Genomic DNA, 24,027 nt, shown 5'->3' with positions numbered 1-24,027 from the left:
CAGAGCTGCATTTGAAATTCTGCTGGGCTCAGTCATTGGGTACAATCTGCTGCAGCAGATGTAGTGTGTTAGGCCATACTGTACATTATAGGTGACGCAGACCTACACAGGAGCATTACATCAAGGGTATGGTCATAACGGCAAGTAGCAGAATTGTGAATGCAGCTCTGGGAACAAAAAAAGAAATGTAATATATTTGCTCAAAATTATGGATCTCCGCAGAAGGGGCAAAGCATCAGCACAACTGTGACAAGATTGTCAACAGTAATCAGATTTATTTATTTTTTTTAAAAACGCAGCTCTGGTTGTAACTAGAGAACACAAAAAACACGATGTAAACTCTGTAAAATGCAATATATTCAGCAACTATCCGCTCAGATGAGAGAAACTGCAGAGTGTACAAAGCAGTCTTATAGCTTGTGTCTCCTCCAGAGCTGCACTCAATAGGTCACAGCTATATTCAGTTCATAGTAAATTGTTTTGCAATACATGTTATAAGATATCATACAAGAGCGAGTTAATCTTCCACATGGCTGCGACGTATTGCAAACAAGCAGAATTATGAATGCAGCTCAGGATGGGACCGCAGCATGTTTCTCAATTAACAAGTGTAGATTTTTTTTTTAAACCCCGTAGGAGGCAGCTCTCAGGCAGATACCGTCACACACGTCAAGTATCACAATGTTTATTTTATAGATACAAGTATATAAAATCAAGGGCATGAACAGGTTCTGATAAATTAATTAGACCCAATTTCAATACTACGAGGACCAATTCATTTTTTTTTCCTCCCCCTCAACATTGTAAGCGTCACTTTCCAGGGCAGCGATCAATCTTTCAAAATGGAGCAGAATTTGTGCAAGTAAACCAGGTGTATATATATATATTTTTCTTTATTATTTTTCTTTCTATTTTTTTTTTTCATTTTTAAAGATTTGTGCACTTGCCCAGGCTCGAAGATATTAAAATCTAGCACAAAAGAAAAAAAAAAAAGCCCATTACTAGAGGTAGAAATACAGGCAATATATACTATACGGCAACAACCATCGATTTACAGTTATAGATTCACTGTAACAACCAAATATTGCAACGACTCAAGTATCACTGAGCAAAGTGCATCTACAGTATTCAGTGTTGCTAATCAGTTTGTTTTTTTTTTTTTCCTTCTTTCTCAATTTCGGCAGCAGAGTCCTTGCCATTGACCAGCGTCTGTTTCTGGAACTTGGGGTGTAATTATTGCATGCTGCTTATTATACACGGATCTAAACATTACAGATAGATACTCTAAAAATATTGCATGGCTGACTATGATTAAGACGTTACACTTAAAAACCTGTTTTGTTTTTTTTTTAGGCAGAAGGATCCTTAGTCGACATGCCTCTCTGCATTAGATATTGCAAAGAAAAAAAAAGAAAAAAAAATTAAATAAAATAAAAACGTTACAGCGGAATGGTGTTTTCGCAGTGGTTAGGTCAAAAGAAACGCAGTTTACATCATAGCAACAGTATGTCTGCACAACGTTTAAGGCTTTGGCTGGTTCTTTAGTCGGCCTCTTCCTCAGATTCTTCTTCTTCAGCCGTCTCCAGCCATGTCAGCCACTGGTTCACCTGCAAATAGAGGAAAAAAAAAAAAAAAAAATTAAATATATTATATCAAGTAGGACTCAAGCCATGCGGGTAGAAAAAAAAATAAGTCATGCAATTTCACTAGACTAGGAATTGCCATTTAAGATCACTGGCAAAAAGTGTAATGAGGGATCTATAAAAATGTAGAAAAAAAATACATACATATCCAGCTGCATGCAATTTTGCAGAAAAGGTACTGGATGAACTTGCAGCTGCAAGTGAACGAGCATCGTATATACAAACTAGGAAGTGCTAACCTGATCATGGGGGCTGCAATATGTTCGCACCAGGTAGTCGATAGGACTAAAATTACATAACTGAATTTAAATATACTAGGGCCCAAGTCTATGTTCCCCCTGTAACTGGAGATGACATTGGCCCCAGTTTCAGGGGGTAACACAGACAAAAGTCTTAGCACTAAAATTACACAACTGAACTCAATCTACTAAGACTTAAGTCTCTGTTCCCCCTGTAACTGGGGCCCAATGTAATCTCCACTTACAGGGGAAATCCTCAACAATCCCAGATGTGTTACAGAACTGGATGTAGCAATTTACCCTTTCAAGCCTCACAAAACAACCGCAAGGTGCTGATAGGCTGTCAGGGCAGCCATGGGCCAAATTAAGACTTTTGTCTTTAATGTTAACACTAGTAAGGGTCGGTGCACACGTTTTGTCACAGCTGTCACTAAACCTGAAAGATTTCCTACTACCAGCAAAGTGAATGAGATTCCTCAAGTATCATGCACAATTTGCTTATTTTTTCCTCGCATGTCAATTCTTTCAGCATTTTTTTTTGTTTGCTGCAGATTTCACCCATACTAATGAATGGGAAAAACATTCGCTACACACAGTGAGTACTTAGGCTAAGGTCGCACGTGTATTTTCATGTCTGCAATGGACCTTACACGGATCAGTGTTGGGCCATGTGCTAGTGCAGGTCCAAGGGAATAAGCAGCCCAGTTCATGAACCTAACTAGCTCATGTGCCAGCACCAGTAGTCTATGCAGATCAGTGTGAGGAGCCATTCACGTTCACAATCAGAGATGTGAAAAATTCAGGACTTGTCCAAAGTTTTTATTTCACCAAAAAGTTCTGATACCCCCCCCCCCTTACCTGGAATAAAGCTTTTCCTTTCCCAGGAAACTCCTGTGTGATGTCTTCCTTCCATGCCAAAAAGGCCTCCTCTTCTAGAATCTCCATATCGTAGAAATGGACAAAGAAGCGTAGTAACATGCCTGAAGACAAGACCATACATGTTAAGGAGACAGGAGATACACGACCGCAGCCACTGGGCAGGTATGACGAGGCGAGCGGTGACCGTACCTTTGGGGAAGTTTTTACCGTAGCAGTGCACCTGAAGGGCATAGAGGGCACTGACTTGCAATTCCACATGGTCATGGAGGAACTTCTGCATCACCGGCTTAAAAGACAGCAGCAGCTGCTTCTCCTGCTCCAGCAGCTCCTTTGACGGCGCTGCCGCCTGCTCGTCATCATCCATTGGGCAAACATCATTAGAAATATACTGTAAAAAGCTGAATGGGAGGAAAAGTCAAAAAAGTGATCTCGCAAAGACTATTAACATCAACGCCAAGTGAGAACACAGCTCAGACAGACGCCGCTTCTACTCCTGCCGGAGACTCACCTGGTCATCAAAATATTCACAAATCCTTTATCTACATGAAGTTTAGGAGAAATGTTATCCTTAATCCACTTGTAGATGGTTTGTGGCGACGGATCCATCTTGATTTGTTTTAACAACTCTTTCTCCAGTTTCATCAAAGGAAATAGGAAGCTCAAGCCCTTTCCTTCAAGGATCTCCAGCATGCGGTCCTTGTTCTGGTCGATTTCTAGGGGTGAGGAGGAACAAGGTTCAGTCTTCTCTCCGGCACATAATGTATTACTACTATAGAAAGTCATACTAAAAAGTGGGGCGACAATTGTGACAACTTCTAAATCTTAAATCAGCCAGAAGTCTAGATTTGTTAAACCAAGAGAAATGTATTCACAAGTCAACACAATAGTGTATGTGTTATTCTGTGGCTGGTCAAAAAGGACATCCTATTTGACTTCTCTTGGTTTGGAACAATAAAATAAAACAATTGGTTTGTTAATATGCTAATTACATATTGTACTATACTATAACTATGTAAATTGATTAAATGCTCAAACAATGAGACCTGAGCCCTGTGAAATAATATCATGGGTCTTCACATTTTAGACAAGATTCAGTCTTCTTTCGATAGGTGCGCCATATGTATTCCTACTACAGAAAATCGTATTAAAAGTGGGGGGGGTGGATTTTATAAAGTGATCACATCCTGAAATACACCGCAGCTGCTCCTAAATTTACAGTAAGCGCAATAATAATTGGGTCAGTGTAAAAACCCCTTTAAGTGTCCCCTTCCCATGAAGCAGCTCTCTGCACAGACCATTGCCTGGGTCACCTGGTTAAGGAAAGTGAACATAAGCCAAAGCTGCGGCCCCTTCATTCTCAGGATCAGTGAAAGTCCCCTAAATTTTAGAAAGCGATGGCATATCCCACAAGGTTCTGTTTAGACCTTGCAGTTTTCAGGGCATGCCACGTGCAGATTTTGCAATCCGAAAGGGACCATGGCAGGTCTGTACTACAGCATTTTGCACCTCGATTTTCCGACCACCTGAATGTGCCGCTATACACTCACCTGGTAACATCTTCTGCATATTCACTTTGCTCAGCTGGAACAGCTCAGTCAGCCATTCCCGATCTTTAAGCTTAGCCAGTTGCTGAAGGCAGAGTAGGAACAACGGAAAATGGGTGCCATTCTCCAGGGGCTGAGCCAGCTCAGAAATGCTCACCAGGTCAGCAATTATGGCACGAGCTGCAAATTGTGCCAGGTAAGATTTCACCAGGGGTATGTCCACCTCCAGTTTTGGGCACTGGTCCAGCACATTTAGAAAAGCCTGAAAAAGACAACGTGGTCAGTGGAGTACAGAAAGTCTCAGCACACCTTGAAAATGGGAAATATCCCCCGTTTTACCTGCATGAAGTTGTCACTGGTGGCTACGCCTTCCTGCCGCAGGACCCCGATCAGAGAGCTGGCGCGCTCCTTGTCTTCGTCGGACCGGTCGAGTGATTGAAGGATGATCCTACTGATCATTTCTGGGATGAAGTGTTTGGGAGCCCTCATTTCTTTCACGCTGTTTATGGCATCGGCATCATTCCCATTGTTCAAGTACTCCGTCACAAAGGCTTCCTGAAATGGGAAACGGTCATCCGTAAAATAACGAAATGCAAAGTATTAAAGATCAGAGACTCTGTTGGATGGCAAAGAGATGGGGACCCAATATGGGCACAGCGATTGGGCTAGTAACCTAGTCTGTGAGGGGGTTCATGAGGTCCAAGGGAGCTATTGCATCTGGCGTTTACACTGTTGAAATTACATTTTAATTCTTAAAAGGGAATCTGTCAGTTTTTTTTGCTATGTAGTCAGAGCAGCATGATGTAGGGGCAGAAATCCTGATTCCACCGATGTTTCACTTACTATGCTGCGTATTATCAGCAGATCACCAGTACAGGACTAGTAGTCTCGTGCCTCCTGGTCCAGCCACACCCCCACCAACTGGCAGCATTCAGCCTGTGTACACAAAGCTGCCAATCAGTGTAATGGGGGCGGGGGTCATTCAGAGCCCAGCATTCATCACAATTATTCTACCTAATAAACCAAGCGATAAATCGCTGGAATCAGGCTCTCAGCCCCTACATAATGCTGCTCTGAAAGGATCTTGTTAGGAGGAAGACACAATTTCTTATTCTCTAGAGCGTCCCCAAAGCTATGTTCACACTGAGCATTCAGTGCAGAAATTTTGCAGCTGAGATGTCCTCTAATCTCATCTACAGATTGGTGATATTTTCCACCGTGCAGACTTTTAATCCCGCTATATGTCTATTCTTAGTGCAGGATCAGAGTGTGAAGTCTGTATGTAACCAGTGCATGTGTGAACTGCGCCTAACTGTTCAAAGACGCAGACATCCCCTCCCAATCTATTGTTGGAGGAGTCTCGATCCCCATTGTTTGCTTTCTAGCCATCAGTGGAGTCGCTAGCACCCAATAAACAATTGTTTTAGTTTTTTGGATTCACCTTGTCCAGCTTTTTGCTAGAAATGCTCTACATACTCAGCCTGACTGCCGTCACTTACAGTAAGTTTAAGCAGCTCTTCTTTCGATGGTGGAGGCTTCTTCACGCTCTTGGCAGGCTTCTCTTGGATGGGTGGTGGATTGGTTTTTAGGCCAAGCTGAGGAGTCTGTCCCATGGGTGGCGTTTGCGTGCGAGGGGGCATAATGCTTATCTGAGGCTGAAGTTTTGGCACTTGGTTTTTATTCATTAGGAAAGACTGAGCCGGTCTCAAGCTAATCTGGAAAGCAATTCGTTTGGAGGGGAGAAATTATTAAATTAGTCTTTAAGCAAAACCCCACACAATTATTGAATGATAATAATGCCCTCATATCTCATAATCTTGCTCAAAGGACACTGGATACTCCAGAAAATGGAGATAGCGGTGGAGATTAGGGTGAGGGGGCAGGAAGATAGAAAGTAGGAAAAGAGATGAGGGTGGAACAGAGGAGATGCCAGTTTCTGTCCTCGTAATAACGCGTCTTTTCTTAATCATCGGGCGTATTGTTCTTAACCATCCCCACTGTCAGTGATACGTACCTCATCCGCATTAAGCTGCCCTTTTTTAATGAACCGAGGAGGCATATCTTTGGACTGTCCTTGCTGCGATAAGAGCCCCTGACTCTGGTACAAAGGACCTTGTCCCTTTAAAGGCAAAATAAATAAAATATATTCATGAGCACAATCAAGTAGGAAGATTCAACCTTGACCATGCAACATATTACATTTTCTAATATATAGATATTATTTCGATTAAAAGATAGTACAAAAAGTAAGATATGCACTTATTAATTTCATTATTTTAAATAATGAAAATAATAAGAGTGCATATCACTACATATCACTTTTTATTCTATTACAATAAATATAAACATAAAAGTGCATTTCTTAAATATATTTTTATAAAATTATAAATATATTCTATTTAAAAAAAACAAAATAAAAATATATATTTAAAAAATATTTTAATAAAAAATAAATAAAAATAATAATAATATAGCCCCATGTCTGCAGTAATATGCACTTTCTAGTAGCCGACAGAAGACTTAAAAGCCCAAAAATGTTATGTTTGCAGGCTTATTGGCCCCTTGGTGTTTGGCATCAGACTGGATCGTGTTACAAGTCACCACAGAAGTCGAATGGCATCAAAATCTTACCTGGCTTTTCATGAACGTTTTTCCTCCAATCTCACCAAACTGGGACTGTACAGGAGGTATGATGTGCCCACCATGCCCGTTGAACAGCTGATTTGAGCGATGACGTCCTAAGGTTGGAGAGAACCTGTCCTGTATAACCCCAGGACCAGTGCCTATTCCGCTGCCTGAAGAAGAAACACGACCGTCAGTACAAAAATTAGGTAAGAAAAGTTAAGAATTACTAAAGAAAAGAAATGCCCACCTGGCATTTGCCTAAACATGTCAGCAAGTCCTCCAAGAGGGTCCCGGTCAAGCTTCATTCTTGGTGGCATGAACGGTCCTTCCAAAAAGAAGTCAGTACGCATTCCTTGCGACATAGGAGCAGGAATAAAGACTCCTAGATCCTATGGAAAATATGGGAAAGGACAGCAATGACGTGACAGATCCCACAGAGTCAAAATAAGCTATCCTTTTATTTGTGACTGGTCAATACCCACTGGAGGGACCCAAAAACGTTCTGCTCGAACCACTTACTTTCACTGCATCTTGGCGGATTTGTGTGATAGTCTTTGGTCCATTGTCAATGAAAGCTTTGCGAGGAACCCAACCGTTTTCTCGCAACTCCACAGTATCCTACAAAAGAAAAAATATTTTATTAGGCAGGAAATGTAAAATATATCAAAAAAAGTACAAATCTTGTAGGAAATTGGCTATGAAGTTGCACACAAATTCATGAAAAACACTTACTTGCAGCAGGAAACGAATCCTTGCTGGCAAATCCTTACAAGACTTCAAGGCGCACATCCGGGCAAAGTACTGATCCATTAAGGACTAGAGGACGGGAAAAAAAACAAAAAACAAAAGTGGTAACATTAGTATCCTAGAAGTTTTATAGCGACAGTGAAATTATATATATATATATTATATATATATATTATATATATATTATATATATATATATATATATATATATATATATATATAATGATCGTATACATACCTTGGCTTTTTCATGGTCTAATCTAGGCCCCACAGTCCTCATTATCTGACAGAGACACTCCAAATCCTCTCCCATGTCCTTAAGTTGGACTCTCTTCTTCTTTTCCAAAAGCTGATGAATGAAGATAGCAGTGTGAAGAGACTAGAAAACGTTCACACAATAGTCTATGAAATCATAGATTACAGAATGCAAGATGTAAAAACCTATAGGGGGCACTGACGTGCAGTTATAGTGCATGCGCACAACCCAGAGGTTCATTTTAGGTTCTGCCCAATGTGTCAAGCGCGAGTCCTCACTGAGCCTTAAGGAACTTGGAAAACGCCATTTACCTGTAGATATAGGGTTCATCTGCAAGTAAATTGCATGCCAATGCTGCCCGGCCGGATTATTGGAAGTGCAGCTATCAGGAGAAAAATTAGCTTATTTCCTCCCAGGAGCCGCCGACTTTCAGTCATGAGGCCGTGCACGGAGCGGCTACAGTCATCGCTCACTATACTGGACCCTAGTGGAGTTTGATTGACAGCTCGCTCAGCAGTGCATCTGTGCAGAGCTGGCTGTCCAAGTGACAGGCAGTGCTTACAGTACAGCAAGTGGTGCCTGTAGCCGATCTGTGCATGACTGAAAGCTGGCAGGCTCCAGGAACAGATAGCCATACTTTCCTCAAGGCGGCCAGGCAGTGTTGTAACAATATTGACCTGCCGATTAAATAGCATTTTTTGTCACCAAAAGGAGACAAGTTACATTAAAGGATCCAACACAGCCCAGCCTACTTCTTGGACTTGTTAGCTCCCCAGCCTATGGATTTAATCACCATTAGCCCGATTCTAGATGAAAGCACAAGATCTGAAGATTTTGCGGCGTCCCCATACTCACTGTTTTGATGCACTTATGAAGGATAGATTCATGAATAAGGTCAAGCTTGCCAAGCTCCCCAATAAACTTGATGTTTCCCAGCATCTTAAGCTTGGCAATAGCCCTTTGTTCCTCTTCCTCAGGGAGGAGGGGGCTGTCTCTTTTGTCATATACTGCAGAAAACACAAAAAAAGGACACCCCGTTACAGACATGAAAAGGAGCTTCCTCTGAAGAGCCGCTTTACATGCACCGACACGCTGCACTCACCATCAACATTTTTCGATCTGTTCTCAAACTCATCTTGAAGTTTTGAAATTAGGAGGCGTCTAAACGTCTAAGAAAAAAAAAAATTAAAAAAAGCACCATGGTTACAAATTAATAGAAGGTATAATACAAAAGAACACAACAATGAAAGCTATACGTGAGGCTGCAGATTTGTAGGCGACCACTCACTGTGCTTTGCTTCTGCCCTGGTTGACCCTCGGTTGGTGGGCCGTCAAAGTTTGGTGCATCTTCTGCTAATCGCAGACATAGCTGAGCGTAGAGTGAGCTGTACTTTGGCTCTTCGAGGGCTTTGTCTACAATCTGATAAGACCAAGATCTTGCATTAGTAAAGCGAGCAGACTTATCCCGCGAAAAATATATATATTTTTTTTACATTTTATTCCACAGCTCTGTAAATAAAACTCAAATTATTCTCTGTGTCCAGTGACTCGTTAACACGAGAAAATTAGTTATACAGGGCGGATTTCTAAGCATCGGACTAAAAGACAGTTGTCAGATGAGCGTCCCTTCAGCCAAAAGGCATCTCCCAACTACCCCAAAACACACGAGTTCAGCAGAGTATCAGAGTAAGCCAGCACCATATCCCCCCAGATAAATAGAAGCCCCCCCACACTATATCAGATGGTGCACATCACTTCACGGTATATGGTGGCATTAAAAAGGGTTGATTCAGCTTTGGAAAACCCCCATCCATGGCTGCAGTTTTTACTGTTAAAAGCAAAACAGGCACACTGCTTTACTCACCTACCAAGTCCAGCACAGTCTCCACCGCTGCTGCCTGTCTTACTGTCTGCAGCGCTGATCCGCAGCACGGGCAGAGCTCCGTTATTGGCAGCAGCGCTGTCATTGTGACTTCAGCAGTTCAGACAATAAAACAGCGGCAGAGACTCAGCGTTGGATCTGGGGAGGGTGAAGAAATCAGTGTTTCGGGACTTTTTTTTTTTTTTATTTATTTTTTTTTTAAACTGAAATCAGGAGGACAGAGGTTTTCCCGAAACCATAATGGATCAAAGGAAATCCAAACTAACAGGGGTGGAAAAAAAAACATTTGTGGACTATGATCAGTTTAGGTACCAGTGCTGCGAGATTGAGGGTGATCGAGAGGACAAGATCTGAAAAGCCTTTAAAAAGGGGTTGCCGTTTCGGTCCAAATCGATAGCCTGCAGCGGGAATTCGCTGGTTTCTGAGCCGGGATCGGAGGGTATGTATGCGTTATACATACCCCAGCCAGAGCCCAGCGTCACTCCATACACTTGTATACACACTGCAGGGGCCCTGGGCAGGAGTAAGTATAACGCATACACGCACTGTGCGCGTGGGGAGGGGGCGATTGATAAGTCTGCAATCACACAGTGACTGCAGACTTATCGATTTTGACCGGACAACCACTTTAAGTGAAAAGCTATTCCATGCATCTTGGGTTTTTTCTAGCAGCGGGTGCATGGTCGGACAGACATTTCTGCTGTGTGTGAACACCGTGCACTATTAGACAACAGCCCCATTTGTTGAACGGCGGTCTTACTTACAAGCAGTATGACTCCTTTGAGGATGAGCTTGGAATCTACACCCACATTGAGGAGCTCAAGGCATAGCTTGTCAAACTTCTCAGGAGCAAGCTTGTTTAAGATGCTGTAGGAGAAAAAATAAAAAGGAGTTATAGAAAGCAATGAGGGTCCTGGTATTGTACATTATTAACTCATTCACCTCTAGAATTTCCCAATATGACCAACATTCTGCTTGTCAGAGAGATCGGAGGGTCCCACCTGCTCGGACCCCCACTGATCGCCTGTACCAACATTCATGTTATAAAATGGTCCCCCACTGTGGCTGAGAAGAGGGTCCCGATTTTCATCGAGGAGTGCTCCACAGAAGAACTTGTGCACACATCAGACCTTTGCAAAACCACCATCACTTCTAGCACCTGACTTTTTACCCCCACCCTACACTGGGGTCTCGCTCACTTACCCTCTTACTTTCCTAAAGATTGCATCGTGCCGTTCTTTTTCACTTGCGGAGGTGTGCGCAGTGTTGTTGGCGGAGTTACTTGTGGAGTTAACATCTCGTCTAGTGCTTCGTGAAGGAATCCATCTTTGAACGCCAGGCCCTGGGGTTTTCCCCAGGTACTCGCTGCAAGAAAGGGGGGAAAAAAAAAAAAAAAAAAGATCCAAAATTCAGTCCCATTATCTCAACATCTCCATTACAGTCTGCACAAATGAACGGCAGTAATGCACGGACCCTCTAATGAGGACGCTTGCACTCCTGCCGACAGTCACCGCCCTCGTACTACACGGACATTACAGGAGAGGGATCGGACGAGATGCAGAACGTAATATTATGCAAGATCACTGCTTGCGGTCAGCAATTATTAATCTCTATACATTCGGACATTGAAAGTCCCCGTCCTCGCTAACTACTTATCACAGCTGAGGGTTTGTTTCAATGCATTGGTCCAAGGGGGTCTGCAACCTTTACAAGCCCAGCATGTACTATGGGACCAACTGTAGTGAAACTACAACTCCCAGCCGACCCAGAGAGGGCGTATTGTGAGTGGATGTTCCTGAATAACTGCAGCGCCCCATAGTCTGGAGCAATGCTCTGCAAACAGAGCAGATATTTAACCTCAGACATGCATGACGATGTTAGCTCGGGATGTAATGCAGACAGTAAAAAAAGATGGCCGTCATGCGAGTCCAGCCCAAAAATTCACCACGGCGCACAAATAAATACGCAGCATTTAATTTGAGATTTTAAAGTCAGTAAATTGAATAACATTGTAACAAACCCTCTGCTGTGAGAAAATATAGGTGCACTGGCTTTACACAGTGTATTGGAAAGTTTTTTTATTTTTCTGCAAATCTTAAAAAAAAAAAAGTATACAATCAGTATGAGGCAGCGAGGTAATCTGCACGACCTCTGGGTATAGATGCATGCTCATTCATCGTTACAGGGGTCTCCGAGTGCGGCCCATTAAATTCGGTAGCAAAGATGACCGCACTGAGGAGGTATAGAGGGGGTGGGGGTCTTCCTTCACCGTACAGAAGTATACACACCAGCGTTTCCGCGAGGCTGAGTCACTGTGCGTTACAGGCGCACAACCCGCGGAGTCCGCTCCAACTAACGCGCGCTGCATGCAACTGCACGACGCGCGGATGTATTAAAGAAATACACCGGCGAGTTAGAGTCTGGGGGACGTGGGGGAACGTTTGGGCCTCTCAGACGGTCTTCTCTGGGCGGGTAATGTCACCCAATCAATATCCTGGCAAAACACAGCTGTCCACCTGCCAACGATCAAACGTGGGACAAAGAGCCAAAGTGAGGGACACAAGGTACACAGCCATTCTGGAACATAAAGATGATAAAGCAGGACCCCCCCCCACCCCTCATTATCTCATACAAGGTCATAGAAAGCTTCGAGGTGGCCATTAATCACATGGAAACGAACATTATAAACAGATAACACCATGATCAGGGTAACACCCTGGTGGGACACAAGAACGACCGCAGCACAAGTGCATTCAGTGTCTGTATAATAGGAGCTCCGTGCACCCTTGGTGTGGCCAAATAAAACTAGCAGACGCTGAACTATTTGGCCACACCAAGGGTGCACCGAGCGCCTGTGCTTGGTTTGAACAGTTACTCTGCAGACAGACTCCCTTTAAAAAAAAAAAAAAAAAAAAGCAGATTTGCAGAACTAGGAAATGGCCATGTGATCTTACAACTGATTTCTGGGTGTCAAACCACCAATCTGATGTGCAAGACTGATCCGTAGGAGTACTGGACAACTCCTTTAATGAAGCACTACATTTTTTTTTACAATTTTAACCATTCCAGTGTTTTTTTGTTTTTTTTCAGCTAATGTACAAGACTTACACCCTCAAGAAAAATCATACATGTGCTGTAGATTTTAGTTGAGGGGGAAAAAAAAAAAATGAGGGGTGTATTTGGTGCACAGCTGCACCCTTTTAATTTGCAAACTGAGTACTTGTGCCTGAACTCAATGGGCACCTCAGCGATTAGACTTGTATAGGAGAAGTTGTATTGGCAAATAAAGGCAGACACGACATCAGTGCCGCTCACATTACCCCCCAAAGAGGCACTAGACATCACTTAAGGGGTTAACCAGATTTAGATCCCCATGGGATCATGTAGTGCTCAGCTCAGTAATGACAGGAGGTTTGGAAGCTGCGGTCATAATACAGGATCTGAAGTGCACCCGTACAACGGACTATCTGGCACCATAAGATTTCACATTTAATACATAAAATATACAGGATATATTCCCACGTTGCAGCCGAAAGTTCAGCAAGTGCCCCAATAATCTGAAGAATGGAACAAATTTTTGGTTGCAGAAATTTCTGCAACAAAATCTGCAGCGTGCGAATTCACCCTTAAATGCAATTTCTTAAAGGGATTGTCCACCACCAGGAGAATCCCTTCTTAAACTAAATGTCCGACCCCGATAAAAATAAATAATGATATTCACCTCCCGTTCCAGCGGTGTCAGTACTCACGGTCCCGGGGCTCTGGAGCGGTGGAACGACATGTGATACCCAATCAGCGCTGGCGTCACTTTCTCCGCCTTCGTACGAACTGAACATGAAGAGGAACTCAGATCAGCTGCAGCCCGGACTACTTCTTCATGTTCAGTTTGTCCGAAGGCGGAAACAGTGATGCTGATTGGGCGCCGAGCATCACATGTCATTCCACAGCATCACAGTGCCGGGACCGAGAGCGCCGACACGGGAGGGGAATATAGTTTTTTTTATATTTATTTTATCGGGGCCAAACATTTAGTTTAAGGGGTAGTAGTGGACAACCCCTTTAAAGTCAAGGCAGAAGTGGATGCACAAAGGTGACAGGCTCTCCGTTCTGCCGGATCCACTTTTGACTGATGCGAAAATCTACACCAAAAGCTTCTACAAACCCAACATGTGCGATCCCACCAGTAGACGTGTCGAACAGTACATGCGGGACACGAGAGAGCAGATTCCCATCTACAGAGAATCTCTGTGTAATCTACCAAGTTCTTGATTGATAGCCCAGTCACTGTCACCTCTGTAAGTGACCCTGCCAGCAGGACGTCAATCATCAGTAGGTATAGAGTCAGTGCGTTGCTCTGGTCTACAAGGTCACTGCATGTACAGAACAGGCGCACCGAGATGTGCTACTGACAATCCTCATCCTTAATTGCTGATCAGACACTTACCTGTTGCCGACAGTTTTGGGATAGTGCTGAGAGGCACCCCTACCTCCTCCACCCGACGAAGCACTGCAATGAGAAACAGCGGGAGTTACACCACAACACCCAGCAGGAGTCACACCACCAGACTTTTATTACACCCCTTCCCCACCACAGACTTTTACACCCTCTTCTCCACCTCCACATTTTGGCACTCGACCACTTTTATACCCACCACACTGTGGTACTCCTCCACCGCAGACTTTTATACCCACCACCAGACTTCTACCCCTCACCTTCACACTTGACCACCAGACTTTTACACTTCCCACCTCCACACTGGGCCACTCCTCCACCGCAGACTTTCATACCCCTTTCCCCCACCACCACATTGGGGCACTGCATAACAGCAGACTTCTACCCCTTTCCCCACCATCACACAGGACCACCACTGAAGACTTTAATACCCTCCACGCTGGGGCATTAGTTGGTGCAGTCAGCGACCTACCTGAAACGAGAAGCACCCCCTTCTGCGATCGCACTCTCCACTTTGGCGGCTTGATAACAAAGAATGTTCAAAAAAAGAATAAATACTCAATGGGCAGGGCGGGGAGGGGGACGCACGCTGCAAGACAAAAAAAAGAGAAGGGGGGAGTGAGAATGGACCACCGGCCACATCTCCATAATTGTTACTACAACCCTTATCAGATCATATGCGTATCACACAGGCGACTCCTTATCTCAGGACCCCCCCAATGCATCTCAAGAGGATTCTGATCAGCCCCTAGATGAGGGTGGTCCAAGAAGACCCTCTCGATCAGGAACGTTTCAATATGGCGCTAGAAACAGAAAAACAATCATTTCAGTAAATATTTGTTGAAACTGTCAGTATCTATTGCTCCCTGTTATCAGCCCCGCAGGTCAAGGACAAGCCACAACATTCATCGATGGGATGAGTGACAGGAGTGTAGAAGCCTCCCTGAATCACGTACATCCAGATGCCAGCCTTGCTCTGTAATGGCTGATATCAGAGAGCAATAGCCTGTTCATATAGTCCAGGGGGGTAAGGACAGATGTTTTTTTGCAGATTCATGACGACATCCAGCAGCAGACAAAGGCCGCAGATGGATCAATACTTATTTCCCTGCCCATGGCCGACACTGGCCGGGTAATTAACGTGCCCGCCCCTGGTTGTATAACTGCGTCCAATGCAGGGGGGAGAGGAAGGTGGCGGCAGAGGGGTAGGGGGGCTGTGGAGCAATGAAGCTTTTGTTTTAGGCCAATGCTCCGAATTTGTAAAGTTAAAAAGGGCAGGATTAACAACAAAGGAGCGCAGGTTCGGCAGCAGCAGGAGGAGGGGGCCGGGGCGTACAATGGCTGGGGAGGGAGGGGAGGTGGTGCCAGCAGACGGGGCCTCGGAGCGGACGCCTCCTTCTTTGTTCTGCAGGAAGGAGACAGAAAAAGAAAAGCCTCAAAAACCATCCGGCAGATGAGCAGCAGGGCGCCTCCTCATCGCCCCCGTCTCATACCTGGCAGTGGTACTACGTGGGTGCTAGGTGGCGGTGTGGGGGACGGGCAGACAGTGCCGCAGTCAGCACCACAAAAAAAATGTGCATTTATGCAAGTCATTGTGTATGAGGACGTCAGGGCCCGGAGCCCCCGATACACCTAATATCCTATATAGGACCCCATTCAGGCACGATAGCAGCAGATCCTTATAACCCTGTGGGGTCCTGCTGCCATGGCAGGGGTCCTAGCCTGTGCAGCGATTAGGTCACCTCCATGATGCCAGGACCTGAGGTTCCCCCACACCATACTGTCCGGATGCTCTCGGGGGTAGACTGTGGTCAGCGTGCTACACCGCTCCGCGTATCCTGACCTTTATCACAGCCACCACTGTCTGTAGCACCCGCCATTTTGGAGTTGCTCTGACCCAGTAGTCTAGACATCACATCTCGGCCCACATCCAAGTGCCTCGCATCCTTACGCTTTTTGCCCACATTTCCCGCCTGCTACCCAATATATCCACGGCCATACAGCAGCGATGTCTGACCCGTCACCCGTGTGATCGGCGCCTGCACGTTATACTGGGACCTGTGATCCTCTATATACCACCTATATATCAGGAGTCACAAGTCTGAGGAGGAAGCAAAAGACCCCTTTACCCCCACCCCAGTACAGCCTCCATGGATTAGCCTGACCAGTATAAACCAGTAACATGACAACCAATATCACATCAGAACTGGGGATTAATGAGGCCGGAGAGCTGGACACTAGGAAGGAGGAGACGAGAGGGAAACGAGGAAAACGTAACAAGTGAGGAAGAAACAGGCGAAAGAGGAGGAAGATCTAACAGCACCACAACAGACAGGGGGTAATGTAACCAGTGATCACTAAGGACATAATGGACAGGGGAGGGGGTGTATATACTTGGGGTTATAAAAGTTCGATTCATTATAAGGGGGTCCCCAGGGACACATCCAGTGTAAGAGATGACACACGGCACCAGATATGGAGGAGGGTCTGCAGATGTGATGTGGGGGGGTGTTGCCAGGTGATTAGATATATTGGGGGGGGGGGGCAGTATTATACCACATGATGCCTTATATAGGGGGGTCCAGGTAATATATGGGGGGGGGGCAGTATTATACCACATGATGCCCTATATAGGGGGGTCCAGGTAATATACGGGGGGGGGGGGGGGTGCAGTATTATACCACAGGATGCCTTATATGGGGGGTCCAGGCAATAGTATATCCTATGATGCCTTATATAGGGGGTGCAGGTAATATATTGGGGGGTGGGCAGGATTATACCACATGATGCCCTATATACAGGGATCAAGGTAATATATTGGGGGGGGGGGGGCAGTATTATACCACATGATGCCAGATATGGGGGGGGGGGTGTCCAGGCAATATATGGAGGGGCAGTATTATACCACAGGATGCCTTACATAGGGGGGGGTGCAGGAATATATGGGGGGGGCAGAATTATACCACATGATGGCCCATATAGTGGGGTCCAGGTAATATACAGGGGGCAGTATTATACCCTGGGTTATACCACAGGATGCCTTATATGTGGGGGGGGGGGGGGGGTGTCCAGGATTATACCACATGATGCTTTATATAGGGGGGGGTCCAGGATTATACCACATGATGCTTTATATAGGGGGGTCCAGGTAATATATGGGGGGGGGGGGCAGCAGTATTATACCACATGATGCCCTATATAGGGGGGGTCCAGGTAATATATGGGGGGGCAGTATTATACCACATGAAGCCCTATATATGGGGGGGCAGTATTATACCACATGATGCCCTATATAGGGGGGGTCCAGGTAATATATGGGGGGGCAGTATTATACCACATGAAGCCCTATATATGGGGGGGCAGTATTATACCACATGATGCCCTATATGGGGGGGTCCAGGTAATATATGAGGGGTGGGCAGTATTATACCACATTATGCCGGATATGGGGGGGGGGGGGGGGTCACATCTGGAAACAAAGGGCCCGTGCCGGGGAGGTGCTGTGGCCCCCGCTGCCTCGTAGATCTCGCTGCCATCCGCTCTCATTCCCGGCCATGACCGCAGTGCTGTGCGGCGATGCAGAGAGCCAGACCCCCACCACAGCCCCTCAGCCCAGGCCCCGCCATCCCCATCCAGCCGCCGCCATTTTCTCAGTGTCCGCCATCTTAGGCGGAGAGCCGTCGCTTCTCACCTCTCCTAGAGTCCCGGCAGTTTCCTGGCGCGGTGTGGAGCGTATCCCAGAGAGAAAAAAACCCGGTCAGAGGGGACGGGGGAAGAGGGGAGCGGCCGGGTCCTGTGTACGGAGCAGCAGCAGCCGCGATCCCGACGCCTCCGCTATCACTCAGCGAATCCCGGGGAAACACACTGGACAAACTTTATCAACGAGCTCAGCCTAACCTGCTCTCCGTCTGCAGGGTGGGGGAAAATAGTAACGCTCCGGCCAGTCACAATGCAAGAACTGATGATGGACGTGACCGTTGGGGGGAGGAAGGCCAATCAGAGAGCAGAGGGCGTGTCCGTGCTAGTGCGTTGGGTTGAGGCGCAGCACAGCCGCAGTGCAGCAGCGCTATTCACGAAGACGGGTAGTGTGCGTAGACTGCGTACACACACTGCGGGGGCTGTGAGGGGGCGCAGCCGGGTTTCGGGGTCTTCTGATCAGAATAGAGAGTGTTAATGGATGGCCATGGGCATAGGAGAGTGTGCACTGGCCAGTACCCGAGCTGTTGGGTGAGGGAGCCTCCCATTTCCGGGCTCCTTTGTTTGCTTGTGTGTAGTCACCCTGATTGTGTAACTGTGACTGATGCGACCCTGCCCTCCAGCTCTGTCGCCCATCATCCATGGGACTCACCCTCATCCCTGCGTCTTAACCTCCATCCCTGGGGCTCACCCTCCATCCCTATGGCTCATCCTCCATCCCTGAGGCTCACCCTCCATCCCTGGGGCTCGTCCTCCATCCCTGGGGCTCGTCCTCCATCCCTGGGGCTCACCCTCCATCCCTATGGCTCATCCTCCATCCCTGAGGCTCACCCTCCATCCCTGGGGCTCGTCCTCCATCCCTATGGCTCGTCCTCCATCCCTATGGCTCGTCCTCCATCCCTATGGCTCATCCTCCATCCCTGGTGCTCGTCCTCCATCCCTGGTGCTCGTCCTCCATCCCTGGTGCTCACCCTCCATCCCTATGGCTCATCCTCCATCCCTGAGGCTCACCCTCCATCCCTGGGGCTCGTCCTCCATCCCTATGGCTCGTCCTCCATCCCTATGGCTCATCCTCCATCCCTGGTGCTCGTCCTCCATCCCTGGGGCTCGTCCTCCATCTCTGGGGCTCGTCCTCCATCCCTGAGGCTCACCCTCCATCCCTATGGCTCATCCTCCATCCCTATGGCTCATCCTCCATCCCTATGGCTCACCCTCTATCCCTGAGGCTCACCCTCTATCCCTGAGGCTCACCCTCTATCCCTGAGGCTCACCCTCTATCCCTGGGGCTTACCCTCTATCCCTGGGGCTCACCCTCTATCCCTGGGGCTCACCCTCTATCCCTGGGGCTCACCCTCCATCCGTAAGGCTCACCCTCCATCCGTAAGGCTCACCCTCCATCCGTATGGCTCATCCTCCATCCCTATGGCTCACCCTCCATCCCTGAGGCTCACCCTTCATCCCTGAGGCTCACCCTCCATCCCTATGGCTCATCCTCCATCCCTATGGCTCACCCTCTATCCCTGAGGCTCACCCTCTATCCCTGAGGCTCACCCTCCATCCCTGGGGCTCACCCTCCGTCCCTGGGGCTCGTCCTCCGTCCCTGCGGCTCGTCCTCCATCCCTGGGGCTCGTCCTCCATCCCTGGGGCTCACCCTCCATCCCTGGGGCTCACCCTCCATCCCTGGGGCTCACCCTTTCATCCCTGGGGCTCACCCTTTCATCCCTGGGGCTCACCCTCCATCCCTATGGCTCATCCTCCATCCCTGAAGCTCACCCTCCATCCCTGAGGCTCACTCCTGAGGCTCACCCTCCATCCCTGGGGCTCACCCTCCATCCCTATGGCTCATCCTCCATCCCTGAGGCTCACCCTCTATTCCTGGGGCTCACCCTCCATCCCTGGGGCTCACCCTCCATCCCTGGGGCTCACCCTCCATCCCTATGGCTCATCCTCCATTCCTGGAGCTCGTCCTCCATCCATGGGGCTTACCCTCCATCCCTGGGGCTCGTCCTCCATCCCTGGGGCTCGTCCTCCATTCCTGGGGCTCACCCTCCATCTCTGGGGCTCGTCCTCCATCTCTGGGGCTCGTCCTCCATCTCTGGGGCTCGTCCTCCATCCCTGGGGCTCGCCCTCCATCCCCGGGGCTCGCCCGCCATCCCTGAGGCTCACCCTCATCTTTGGGGCTCACCATTCATCTCTGGGGCTCACCCTCCATCCCTTGGGCTCACCCTCCATCCCTGGGGCTCGCCCCCCATCCCTGGGGCTCATTCTCCATTCCTGAATGCCCAAGTGCATTCAGCAGTAGAACCTTCCTCGGACAACCAGTAAAGGGGTCATCCGGTTCCTTGCATTTTTTGGCTATGGGGCCAAGAACATGCCGGTGATTCTTCTGCTTCTGGGGACGTCACGTTAACAGAGCAGCTCCTTCTCTTCCTGGCTGCTCTGTCGACTGAGCATCTCTGCCGATGTCACGCTGATTGACAGCCGGCTCCCCACTGCCCCACACCTAACTGCGGGGAGCCGGCTGTCAGTCAGCATGAGGTCGGCTGTGACGCCCCATAGAATGGCCCAGTATCAAGCCACTTTGGTCATGTTGGGCCAATCAGGAGATCAGCCATTCTATTAGGGAGGATTTTTTTTCCAAAATCTTTTTCTCTGTCCAGTAACGATGACCAGTAATAATGTCTCTATCCAGTAAAGATATCCAGTAATAATGTCTCTATCCAGTAACAATAGCCAGTAATGTTGTCTCTATCCAGTAACAATAACCAGTAATAATGTCTCTATCCAGTAACAACCAGTAATAATGTCTCTATCCAGTAATGATGACCAGTTATAATGTCCCTTTCAAGTAACAACCAGTAATAATGTCTCTATCCAGTAACAATAACCAGTAATAATGTCTCTATCCAGTAACGATGACCAGTTATAATGTCCCTATCAAGTAACAACCAGTAATAATGTCTCTATCCAGTAACGACCAGTTATAAATGTCTCTATCCAGTAACAACCAGTAATGTCTCTATCCAGTAATAATGTCTCTATCCAGTAACGATATCCAGTTATAATGTCTCTATCCAGTAACAATAACCAGTAATAATGTCTCTATCCAGTAACAACCAGTAATAATGTCTCTATCCAGTAACAATAACCAGTAATAATGTCTATCCAGTAACAACCAGTAATAATGTCCCTATCCAGTAATGACCAGTAATAATGTCCCTATCCAGTAACGATGACCAGTTATAATGTCCCTATTCAGTAACAACCAGTAATAATGTCTCTATCCAGTAATGACCAGTAATAATGTCCCTATCCAGTAACAATGACCAGTTATAATGTCCCTATTCAGTAACAACCAGTAATAATGTCTCTATCCAGTAACAATAACCAGTAATAATGTCCCTATCAAGTAACAACCAGTAATAAAGTCTCTATCCAGTAACGATGACCAGTTATAATGTCCCTATCAAGTAACAACCAGTAATAATGTCTCTATCCAGTAACGATGACCAGTTATAATGTCCCTATCAAGTAACAACCAGTAATAATGTCTATCCAGTAACAATAACCAGTAATAATGTCTCTATCCAGTAATGACCAGTAATAATATCCCTATCCAGTAATGACCAGTAATAATGTCCCTATCCAGTAATGACCAGTTATAATGTCTCTATCCAGTAATGACCAGTAATAATATCCCTATCCAGTAATGACCAGTAATAATGTCCCTATCCAGTAATGACCAGTTATAATGTCTCTATCCAGTAATGACCAGTAATAATATCCCTATCCAGTAATGACCAGTAATAATGTCCCTATCCAGTAATGACCAGTTATAATGTCTCTATCCAGTAATGACCAGTAATAATATCCCTATCCAGTAATGACCAGTAATAATGTCCCTATCCAGTAATGACCAGTTATAATGTCTCTATCCAGTAATGACCAGTAATAATGTCCCTATCCAGTAATGACCAGTAATAATGTCCCTATCCAGTAATGACCAGTTATAATGTCCCTATCCAGTAACGATGACCAGTTATAATGTCTCTATCTTTAGTTCTTCTAATGTGACGTCTGCATGTAGTGTTTATATTAGTTTTTGATCTAAATCTGATTGATTCCTTCAAAAAGCTAAGTCATCTATGTTTGTTTCCCTAAATCCTGACATATCATTTTTGATAAAAGCTAAGAATTGCATTTTTTTATTTCCTCTGGCTTCTTTAGCTTAAAGGGGTTGTTAGGTACTAAAATATTGATGACCTTGTGTTCTGCTGATTAATGGTATGCTTACATGGGTCAAAAACTGTGAATGAGCGATTTTATAAACATTCATTTGACTGATTATTTTCAGCCCATGTAAAGGGGCCTTTTCTACTCTTAAATAGACAGACAGACAAGGAGAGGGACATCTGCCTAATCCCATCTTGCTGCTGTTCTTTTGGACCTTTTGGCAAACATTTCAGACCAAAACCTCCATGTTCATTGTCTGTCCTTATGATATATCCCGTCAATAGAGGAAGAACACTTCTCACTTTCCAGACATTTATAGACTGTTGTAAGAAGAAGAGGGGACTCTTCATAATGGTAGACATGGCTCGGACACACATTTATTTGAGATGTCTTACCACCAACAATTTCTAAATAAGTTAATTTTTTCAAAAGAAATGGAAAAATGTCCAACGTTCACTTTCTGATCTGTGTCCTATGTTCTGCTGTGAATAAAATAATGTCTATATGAGATTTCCAGATCATCTTCTTCTTGTTTTCTTTCCATTTTACACAGCGGCTCAACTTTTTTTTGGAATTGGGGTTCTATTAAACCATAGCACTTACTGCCGCATCTCCTTGTCACATTTTATGGAGGGAATTTCTGATAAATGCTGTCAGCGATGGTAACTTTATGCCCATTCTCATTCACTGAGCAAACTCTGCCCTAGAGAATTCACAAGAACATCTGCAAGGACACAAGAGATGATAAGGGGTAACACTGATCAGTCGTCATATCTAGCGAACAAGAAGCATAAGCAAGATTCTTATTTACTAAACATCTCAGATGTAATTAGACCTGATACTTCTCACTTCTGAGAGTTTGTTACAATCCTATGAGAGCAAAACACATCAGGAACAAATCCGTCCTGATAGTTTGTTACAATGTATCAATCTGGAGTCCAAGGGATTGTCTAGACCGGATACAATTGTAGCAAACTCTGTATTAGATCTTTTTAACCTCTGTATTTAAACTATACTGTTGTCATTTCCTGACAGAAAGCAGAGGATCTTGGACATTATTCTACAATTTTTGATAAATGATATACTGTCATGGCTGAAAGTGTTGGTACCCTTGAAATTGCTTCACAAAATGAAGTATTTCTCCCTGAAAATTATTGCAGTTATACATGTTTTGTTATACACATGTTTATTTCCTTTGTGTGTATTGGAACAACACAAAAAAACAGGAAAAAAAGGCAAATTGGACATCATTTCACACAAAACCCCAAAACTGGTCCGGACAAAATTGTTGGCACCCTCAATTTAATATTTGGTTGCACTCCCTGTGGAATAAATAACTGCAATCAATTGCTTCCTATAACCATCAACAAGCTTCTTACACCTCTCACCTGGAATTTCTAAACACTCTTCTTCTGCAGACTAAGTCTCTCATATTTTCAGGCACCTTCTCCCAACAGCAATTTTAAGATCTCACCACAGGTGTTCAATGGGATTTAGATCCGGACTCATTGCTGCTACTTCATAATTTTCCAGCTCTTTGTTTCCATCCATTTCTGGGGGCTTCTTGAAGTATGTTTAAGGTCATTGTCCTGCTGGAAGACCCATGACCTAGGACGCAAACCCAGGTTTCTGACACTGGGCACTACATTGCCACCCAAAATCCTTTAGTAATCTTCAGATATCAAAAAGCTCTATCTTGGTCTCATCTGTCCACAAGACACTTTTCCCAGAATGATTTTGGTTTACTCACATACATTTTGGCAAACTGCAATCTAGCTTTTTTTTATGTCTCTGTGTCGGCAGTGGGGTCCTCCTGGGTCTCCTGCCATA

At 45.7% G+C, this 24,027-nt stretch overlaps 1 protein-coding gene and 1 non-coding gene across 2 annotated transcripts; both read right to left on the bottom strand.

Moving 5' to 3' along the window:
* Positions 1 to 255: 255 nt before the first annotated feature.
* EIF4G2 (eukaryotic translation initiation factor 4 gamma 2) lies at positions 256 to 18,188 on the bottom strand. The gene is made up of 22 exons (XM_073658297.1): positions 17,960 to 18,188; positions 14,741 to 14,857; positions 14,260 to 14,322; positions 12,104 to 12,331; positions 11,019 to 11,180; positions 10,580 to 10,682; positions 9,222 to 9,353; positions 9,036 to 9,102; positions 8,789 to 8,940; positions 7,916 to 8,026; positions 7,663 to 7,746; positions 7,450 to 7,548; positions 7,178 to 7,319; positions 6,937 to 7,100; positions 6,320 to 6,424; positions 5,805 to 6,020; positions 4,645 to 4,860; positions 4,309 to 4,567; positions 3,270 to 3,474; positions 2,951 to 3,159; positions 2,741 to 2,862; positions 256 to 1,607 (listed from the first exon to the last, which is right to left on the bottom strand). The coding sequence occupies exons 4-22, from the start codon at positions 12,181 to 12,183 to the stop codon at positions 1,542 to 1,544; spliced, it is 2,694 nt and encodes an 897-aa protein (XP_073514398.1). The 5' UTR covers positions 12,184 to 12,331; positions 14,260 to 14,322; positions 14,741 to 14,857; positions 17,960 to 18,188; the 3' UTR covers positions 256 to 1,541.
* On the bottom strand, positions 6,102 to 6,282 carry LOC141174738 (small nucleolar RNA SNORD97). Its single transcript, XR_012252979.1, has one exon. It is a non-coding gene; the product is annotated as a small nucleolar RNA SNORD97 (small nucleolar RNA).
* Positions 18,189 to 24,027: the final 5,839 nt, after the last annotated feature.

Source organism: Phyllobates terribilis, unplaced genomic scaffold, assembly GCF_046119375.1.
Source record: "Phyllobates terribilis strain yellow unplaced genomic scaffold, ASM4611937v1 Scaffold_13__5_contigs__length_258822181, whole genome shotgun sequence".
NCBI classification, from domain to species: domain Eukaryota; kingdom Metazoa; phylum Chordata; class Amphibia; order Anura; family Dendrobatidae; genus Phyllobates; species Phyllobates terribilis.
Note: the sequence above shows the minus strand (reverse complement) of the source record. Positions and strands in the feature narration are given on the sequence as shown.